This window comes from Cibotium barometz, chromosome 47 (assembly GCF_041138505.1).
Source record: "Cibotium barometz isolate CiBa-2024 chromosome 47, ASM4113850v1, whole genome shotgun sequence".
Taxonomy (NCBI): domain Eukaryota; kingdom Viridiplantae; phylum Streptophyta; class Polypodiopsida; order Cyatheales; family Cibotiaceae; genus Cibotium; species Cibotium barometz.
This window is the reverse complement of record NC_141092.1, coordinates 30,839,221-30,847,957: the sequence shown is the minus strand read 5'-3', so window position 1 is coordinate 30,847,957 and position 8,737 is coordinate 30,839,221. Positions and strand designations below refer to the sequence as shown.

The following is an 8,737-nucleotide window of genomic DNA, read 5'->3' as shown; positions in this document are numbered from 1 at the left end:
CACATGAGGATGAGGATACATACATGGTGGAGACACATGCATTGTTGGTCATGGTGACATTAGGCATCTTGATAATGATGCTCATGCAGTTTTGTTGATGACTCATCTACCATCATTACTAGTGATGAGGAGAGCATCTATGGTGATGTGGATGATGTTTTCTCCCACTTCCTGTATGACCACTATCTGATTTGTTATTACTTTGGCAGCCCATCATGGATGGAAAGTACACGAATTACATACCAAAATAACGTTCTTGAATGGTGTCTTATAAGAAGAATTTTATGTGAGCCAACCAACTAGATTTGCCTAAGCTGATCAAGCATAAAAGGTATGCACTCTTAATACACCTTTATATGGTTTAAAACAAGCTCCCAAAGCTTGGTACCAGAAGATTCATGCTATTTGAACTGACAAGGATTTTAAAATAGTCCTACAAAAAGAACTTTATATGTGAAAAAGGACAAGCAAGATTTGCTTGTTGCCATTCTCTATGTGGATGACATGGTGGTGACAAATGCACCAATGAGGATTTTATTATAGCCTTCAAGGCTAACCTTGCCTCAAATTTTGAGATGTCAGATCTAAGTCTTTTGCACTACTTTTTGGGTATGCAATTTACACAGCAAGATGATGGTAAGCAATCAAATTACATCAAAGCACTACCTAAGAGGTTCAACATGGAAAGTTGCAAAGCAATTTTTACACCAATGGAACCCGGTGTAAAACTTAGTCTGCAGGAACCATTTGACATAACCACTTATGATCAAGCTATTGGATGCCTAATCTATTTGTACAACTCGCCACCAGACATCCAGTAGTATGGTGTGTCACAACTTTCAAAGTTCATGCATTGCCCACGCATTAAGTATCAGCAAGCAATTAAACGCATCTTTCAATACTTGCAAGGTACTCAAGATCTTGGATTGTTCTATGCAAGGCAAGGTGATTGAGAACTGCAAGCCTTTAGTGATTCCAATTGGGTAGGCAATTATAATACACAACAGTCCACATCTGAAAATTGTTTCTTTCTTGGCAATTTGTGCATATCTTGGATAAGCAAGAAACAACCAACTATGGAAACATCACCCTGTGAAGCTAAATACAGAGCATCATTCAGTATGACAGTTAAATGGGTATGGTTCATAAGATTGATGGAGGATCTTTGTGTCTCTTTACACACCCCTACTCTTATTCTCATTGACAGTCAGAGCACAATGGCAGTTGAAAAAAGTCATGTCTTTCATACTAGGAGCAAGTACATTGAAGTGCATTACCACTATGTCCAAGAGAAACTCCATGCTGGAGAGATTGATATGATCTATTACAGTATACATGACAATGTGGCAAATCTTTTCACTAAAGCCTTATCACATGAATAGTTTAAGACCTTCTGCAAAGCTTTGAGCCTCTCCCTTTTAGAGACTGATCTACAATCTCTACAAACCTCACATTGGTATTACAAGGAGGTTTGTTAGATATGTAGTAGTACTACACTGTGAGGTCATGCACTTATGCCATGGGCACTTTTATCCCACTAGGTTTTTCCCCATGGTAATCCAGGTATAAATGGGCACCTTAGGGTTAGCTAGTATGTAAGCAACCTCATCCTTATTTTAGGGTTACAGATCATTTTGTGCTTCATTGTACCTTGAGTAGTCAACTAGCCTTACACACTCTCTCTCCCTTGTGTTCTCTTTCATCTGTGAACATTAAGTGAGTGAGTATATCTTTTCTTCCATTCAAACCTAACATTCTTTTGTCTCCCTAGCTCCAACTACATCTGCGTATGGCAGTATTACTCGAGACTTTGGTAGAAATGACCGTTTGTGAGGGGCCTTGATCATGTTGTTCTCTCCATGAGCTTCTACCACCTCACCCGACACTGATCGTAAAGAGGTTGTGCCGCTTCCCCGGATTGTTTTGGAGCTTATGGCCTTTCTCTTCCAATGAATCCTTCGGATGGCCCCATTCACTATCTTGGTGTTTGTGGTTTGGGTTTTTTAATGTTCCTCTAGAAATTCCCTAAGTTCATCCCAATCATCCATAGCCTTCATTGCCACTCTCATGGCATGCTTGGCTAGATTTTTGATGTGTTTGCATATTGTCCAAATGGTTCCCTCTGTCCTTTGTTTTAATCATGTCTAATAACATGTTTTTGTCCTCCTTGAGCATCTTCCTCATTTCCTGCTCCTTTGTGTAGCATTCTTGATTATTTTTTCAACTCATCTTTCAACTCTAATTCTACCTTGTGCTTGTCCTTGAGCTATTGGATTTCTTCTTCTGTTTTGTCCAACTTGGCCTAGACATGCATGATTTTTGCATTATGTTCCTTGTTGGTTGCTTCCTTTTACTTCCCAATTGTCCATGATGGCCTTGGTGGATTATCCTTCACTTCCTTTTTCAGTTCCTTGATGGCCTCCTTGTCCTTATCCTAATGCTCCTTGTTTTCAACCCCTTGATGGCTCTTTTTCAGGTCCTTGATGACCTTCTTGTCCTTATCCTAATGCTCCTTGTTTTCTTTGATCAATCTATATAGCTCTTCAATGTGCACCCAAAGTGCATGTTCTTCATTTGATTTCTCTTTCAATTGCTTAGCAACAGCCACGACATGCTTTCGTCTCACAGCTCAATCTCAAGTATACTATCCATTTGTGTGTCTACCTTGAGCACCTTTGATTTCTCTTCCAATTGCTTGACAGTAGCCATGACATGCTCTCGTCTCACAACTCAATCTTGAGTATACTGTCCATTTGTGTGTCAGCCTTGAGCACCAGTGGGCTTCTCCTCTTGTTGCACGTCTACCTTCTACTTTCAAACTTTAAAACCCTTCTTTTCATTCTTCCACTTCTCCTTGTAATTACCTGTTTTGTTCCTTGAGATTATCTGGGTTTCCATTGTCAGACTCTTCATGGAGGCTAGACGCCTAGTTTTCTCCAGAGATTTCTCCTACCTCCAAATTCATGGGTTGTGTTCTAACTTGTTGTCCTTTGTCCTCATCCGAGTTCCTGTCATCCTTATTGAAAATCACCAATTTTTGCAGGTGAGGTGGTGCTTCCAACACAGCTTTTAGGTTCTCCAAATATATTCCCCCTACACCTTTTCCATAATCTTCCCATTCTTCCATCTTGCCTACATCTAGCTCATAGAATTCTCAGGTGGTCTCAACATCATACATTGCCAGTCTGGACTCCACTTGGACCATCTTTACTTGGTCTTTACATCTCTCATGTATGCTCCATACCACCTCTAGATGCTCCTTCGTTATATTCTCTGCAATTGTTTGGCCTCTTTTGCTTTGGTGGTGGCATCAACTAGACCATTGATGATTTGCATTTCTTGTTCCTGGATAACTCTTTAGTTATGTTCTTGTGGTTTTTTTTGTAAACATGGAACTTGCTCTTTAAGCTTCTACACTTGTAATGTTCTTGCTGGTTTACTATAAAAATACAACTTGCTCTTTGAGCTTCTACCTACTACTCCAGCCACCTCTTGCAAAGTTAATCCTCTTTTGTGATGTTTCAGATCTATTTTTTTTTTTCTTCAAGCTATTCTACTGCTCCTTTGATACTCCTCTCGTTGATTCTAGCTTCCTTCCCCAATGTTTCATTTATGTTCTTGGTCTAGAACAAGAATGTCCTTTGGAGGATTATCTTGAGTGATTATAATCATTAATCATAACACACTCCAAAGTTCCAACTCCATGTGTTAAACTTGGTAGACCATCACTATTACTTCTGAGATATGGATAAGTAATTTCTTGTCCCAAACAAGCCTAAATCTATATAGTGATCAAGGAATGGAGCTTATCAAATGTCCGATTGCCTCAAAGACAAATCCATCTTATATTTTTTTAAATCCTTCTTATATTTCACTAAACTCTTATACTTAAGCAATGTTTAATGGTCAACTTAATTGGGGCTGCTACTTTGAAATACATTATAGTTAATGATCATTACTTATGAATATGGATTAGTCATATATTTAATTAAAGACAAATCCTTGAATAGCGTTTGATATCTACTTGCTTATTATCATAGCACTATGGTATGATGGTTACTACAAACCATAGCACTATGGTATGATGGTCACTTTTTATGAAATGAGAAGCTGTTTTCCTTGATAAAAAATAAAGGAAACCCTTTGATAAAGTTTTGGCATTCACTTCCACTTGATAACTCAAATTAAAAGCAAGATTAACAGACCAGCTTCTTTGTTTCTCACATTTAAACAAACCGAGTTAATCTACCAACTAATTGGGTTCCTACTTGTGGAGCATATGAAATAAATGGGCCAATTCTTGTGAAATCTGAACAAACCTCAATAAACTAATGATTTTTATAGTAGCATTTTTTGTGGTTTTTTTGCAAACCAGGCTGTATGCGTTGGTGAGCTGTATATATTCTACCATGTTCTATACACGCTAGAAGCAAATGTAAAGTATGTATTGAGAAGGAAACTTATTTATGGTTTTCTTTTTTGGGTACGAAAAATAGCTTCTGAAGAAAACAAAGAGCTTTTTTGAATGCAGAAAAGAGATCACTCAAAGTAGCTTGAGGTTGCTTTTACCACCTGGTGGTTGTCTAACTCCTCTTGAACAGTCTCTAGTGGCTGCTGCCGGGTTCCCATCCGAGAAGATGTCATTTCCTAGCATTTCTCTGCGCTTTGCAGCACTCACAATCCTCTCACTGTGATTATTATTATTATTGTAGTTGTTGGTATTGTTGTTGTTGTTGTTGTTGCTGCTGGCCACTGTAACCTCATCCTCAAAAATATTGTTCCCTGACAGCTCTGCCACTTTTTGGTTGTGCTCCTGCCTCTTGCTTTGCACACAATAATGTTCTCCTCCTCCTCCTCCTCCTCCTCCTCCATCACAACCAAATGAGATCTGGCTCCGCCCACCCGCAGGCTATATAGTGTGTAAAACATATAATTATCATCAATCTATTGTGCATACAAACACTTACCCCTCTAAATTAAGCAATATATTAAATGTCAGGGTTTGAACCCTGCATCTGTGCTTTGGAGGGTTATGGTGTCACCCCTTGGGCTAGAGTCTACTAGCAACTAGATTTCTAACAATAAATTTAAGCCAGAGCCAGAATTTTGCAACTTACATTGGAGACTTTGACACTGGTTCTTGGGGCTTTGTTCTCTTGATGATCAGCTTCAGATAAGTTGTTAAGGTCATTTGTAAGGCATTTTGGGGAGGTGTTGCTGTATCGTTCATGGGTTGATCTGCCAAAGATGTTGCTGCCTTCAAGCTCCTTGGTTTTTGCTGAGGAGCAGGGCCTCCTTATAGACCCAGTGCCTCCTCCAACCTCAAAAAAACTGCCGCTGAGTTCACGCTGCTTCGCCGCCTCAGCTATGGAGGCAGACTTCTTTGGAGATAAAGCTGAATCCTCTATGATGGCATTGTAATGTGCTGGTATTGGGGTTGCAATTCCTGCAGCCTGCATATAACCCATCTCTCAGTATTGCAAGCCCATTAAATTCCACATGGTACATGTATAAGAATATGTATACGTATGTACGTGTATGTGGACATACTTGGCATGGACATGGATACATAGGTATATGTATATGTATGTACATGTACATGATGCACACACACATATGCACATGCACACAAAGGTGTATCATGTATGTATAGAAATTTCCATAAGTAAGATAAGATTTTTTTCCTTTCCAATGTTCTGCCGCCTGAGGCTTTTATGTATATTAATGTAGCTGTTATTCTACCCTTGTGTTATTACACGCTTAAGCTGCTAAGGCATTTCATACTTTGATCAAACTCATTATGCAGAAACAAAAGTGTTCAAGGTTTTGCAGCATGAGGTTATAATGTAAAATCAGGTTATAATGTGAAAACTGAGTGTTTTCTTCTGACCAAAGTTTTTTTTGCTGGAAGAGCTGGTGGCAACTTTGAGGCTGCCTCGTGATCAAAAATTCTACTTCCAGTCATCTCCCTTCTTTTGGAATCAGAGCCAGGGCGCCTGCATTTGAGAAATGTGTAGAGCATGTGCACAAACAAACACACCCCACCCCACCAAAAGAAAGAAGGGTGCCTGCATTTGAGAAATGTGTACAACATGTGCACACACACATCTCAAATACAGAGCATGCGCCTGCGCACACATGAGAGCCCACAAACACACACGCCCCTGCCCCCACCCCCACCCCCACCGCCACCGCCACCAAAAGAAAGGACGGACTTCCCAAATTGAAAAGCACAAATTTTCAAGACGGGAACATTAAATGATAGCACACCTCTTCTGCGATGGGTCCGACTCTTCTAGTGTTAGATTTGCACCAAATGATATAGTGCTTACCCCACCTGCAGGCTAATTGATCAAGATAAAAACGATTATGTTAGAATACGCAGGGCAGATACAGAATCATATAGTTACTGATAAGCAGGAACGATAACGCACATAAAGGAGATACTTATGCGCAGAAGCAACTACATCAAGGCATATGAATAAGCGTAAACAGGTGCAATTTGCAGCATAGTTTATATGATTAAGCATTTAAAAAATTACAGAATGACAGAGGCTTGGAATGGTAGATGAGGTACAGAATGGTGCGTACACATGCTTGAAATGATAAATCATTCAGATGATTGTGCATAAGCAGCTGGAGAATGACACCAATTAGCCATAGATACACTCAAAATATTGCATGAGTCAGATAATTTACATGAGTAGGAACAGAATGGCACATGAAGAAGCATAGATTAGCTTCTAATTTAGATAGGCATCAGAAGGTACGAAATCACACATAATTAAGAATAAGAAAACACAGAATGACACATGAATACGCATAAGCAATATTGGCAAATGATTTAGCATGTAATGACACACAAGTCCATTGACAGGCTAAGAAAAAAAACATGATTTAGATGATTCAGGTGAAGACTGGTGCATATTTTAGATGATGTCAAACATGAAAGGTACCTGGTTGGTGCGAACCAAAGAGCGGCTGGAGGGTTGGTGGAGGGGGCGTTCGTCGGAGGCATTCATGAAGGCGCTGCTGTCATTGGTGGCAGAGATGCGAGTAGAGTGGCCGTCATTGTGGGGGGGCGAGTTGGACCAGTGGAGAAGGTCCAGGCTAGGCAATGCCCTAGGAGCGGAGCCTGCTGCCAGATGTGGAGGTGGAGGTGGAGGTGGAAGGCTGGCCATGGCCACGGCCATAGCCTCTGCCTCCTCTTCGCTGGTTGACATCTTGAAAGCCAGAAAAACCCCAAAAAGGGCAAACACGGAAAGCAAACCTGTCACAGAAGAAAACCCTAAAAGCAAGGAAACCCTAAAAGACTGGGAAACCCTACAAGCAACAAAGGAATTACAAGGCCTCAGAAACCCGATCACGGACAAAAATCTACACCTCCATCTGGGATTTATCCCCCCCAAAAAAAAAATAGAAGCAAATCCATGACCTCAAGCGAAGCCACAAGAGAGCTTTGTTTCAGAAAAAACCAGAGCAAAGGAAGGCATGATATCAATAAGTTAAAGTAGAAAACGATGACGAAGGAGCTGTAGCCATAGCCATGCTGTTTTCCTGCTTTATAAGAAAGCAAAAGCTTACTTTGATCAGAGCGATGGCGGCAGTGCAGCCATTAACCAGGGGCTTCCAAGTCGAAGAAGAAAGCGATTCCCATTTCCATCAAACAACACAAGGAGTCATCGCCCTGAGAAGAGAAAGAGAGAGGCAGCAAAGTTGCAGGCAGCGTGCGCCCAAGAAACCCCCCAAGAAACCGTTCCATTCATCTGAAAATGAATCACAGAAGGACTTAAATATCTTATGGGAGCTTTACTTCACATTGTTCACATTGGGCGCCCGCCCACAACAAGCCACCAACCCTTGTCCGTCTGCTTCGGGCTTCACACGTGCTAGGGCTCTATGCGTGATACAGGCTCGTATACCAATTCGGCCAACGCCCCTCCCACGAAGCCATAACCACCAAACTCGCCATCTTTTGGTCGCATATGTAGTTGAGCATGATTGGGCATGCACTTCAGAAATTGTGGCACTTGCTGACCGCGAGTTAGTGGAGTGGTTAAGGTGGTGCTCGAGAGTCCCAAGGTCATGGGTTCGAGCCCCGCCTCCCCCCCCCCTCTGCAAGGTCATGGGTTCGAGCCCCCCCTCCCCCCCCCTCTGCAAGCGGTGGCATGTGGGGTGTGTGTGTTGTTCTATCTAATTCAAGCCAAAGTTTTAATAAATAAAAAGAAATTGTGGCACTTACTTTTGATGCAAAGCCATGTAGATTTTAGCACTCGATGTAAAAGTGCCACACTGCACACGCTCCAAGCATTCAAGCATCCTTTATTCACATCTATGTCATGCCTCCAATGTCTAAATGTGTACACTTCGCATTTATACTTGCCAACTTATCACATGTCGTTGTCCACTCAACCACAACCCTAGCAAATGAGATGCTCTAGCTTTATATTAGACACCCTCATTAAATATTGTGAACTAAGCCTTATGTCCTTCACAAGGAGTGTCCAATTGAAGTGTTTACAATACAACTCATTCTATGTCCTTCAAAAAGAGTGTCCAATTGAAGTGTTTACAATACAACTCTTTCTATTTATCTATCTCCATACCAAGAGGTTTTGGGGAATGTTATCTACAATGGTTAACATTACTCCGAATTCATGACTACACCCTTTTTTGTACCGCGTAATACACTTAATGTAACAAAATTTAGGATATCTCTGAGCTTACGACCTCTGTA

General features: G+C 41.0%; 1 protein-coding gene across 3 annotated transcripts; it reads right to left on the bottom strand.

Moving 5' to 3' along the window:
- Window positions 1-4,300: 4,300 nt before the first annotated feature.
- LOC147611579 (uncharacterized) lies at window positions 4,301-7,764 on the bottom strand. Of its 3 annotated transcripts, XM_086784664.1 has the most exons (6): window positions 7,585-7,755; window positions 6,957-7,323; window positions 6,271-6,344; window positions 5,891-5,996; window positions 5,118-5,453; window positions 4,301-4,909 (listed from the first exon to the last, which is right to left on the bottom strand). In XM_086784664.1, exons 2-6 carry the CDS (start codon window positions 7,221-7,223, stop codon window positions 4,544-4,546), a joined length of 1,149 nt encoding a protein of 382 aa, XP_086640790.1. In that variant the 5' UTR covers window positions 7,224-7,323; window positions 7,585-7,755; the 3' UTR covers window positions 4,301-4,543. The 3 variants fall into 3 exon arrangements, with proteins under 3 accessions (XP_086640790.1, XP_086640789.1, XP_086640791.1); XM_086784663.1 differs by having other exon boundaries at window positions 6,957-7,764; XM_086784665.1 differs by lacking the exons at window positions 5,891-5,996; window positions 6,271-6,344 and having other exon boundaries at window positions 6,957-7,758.
- Between the last annotated feature and the right edge of the window lie 973 nt (window positions 7,765-8,737).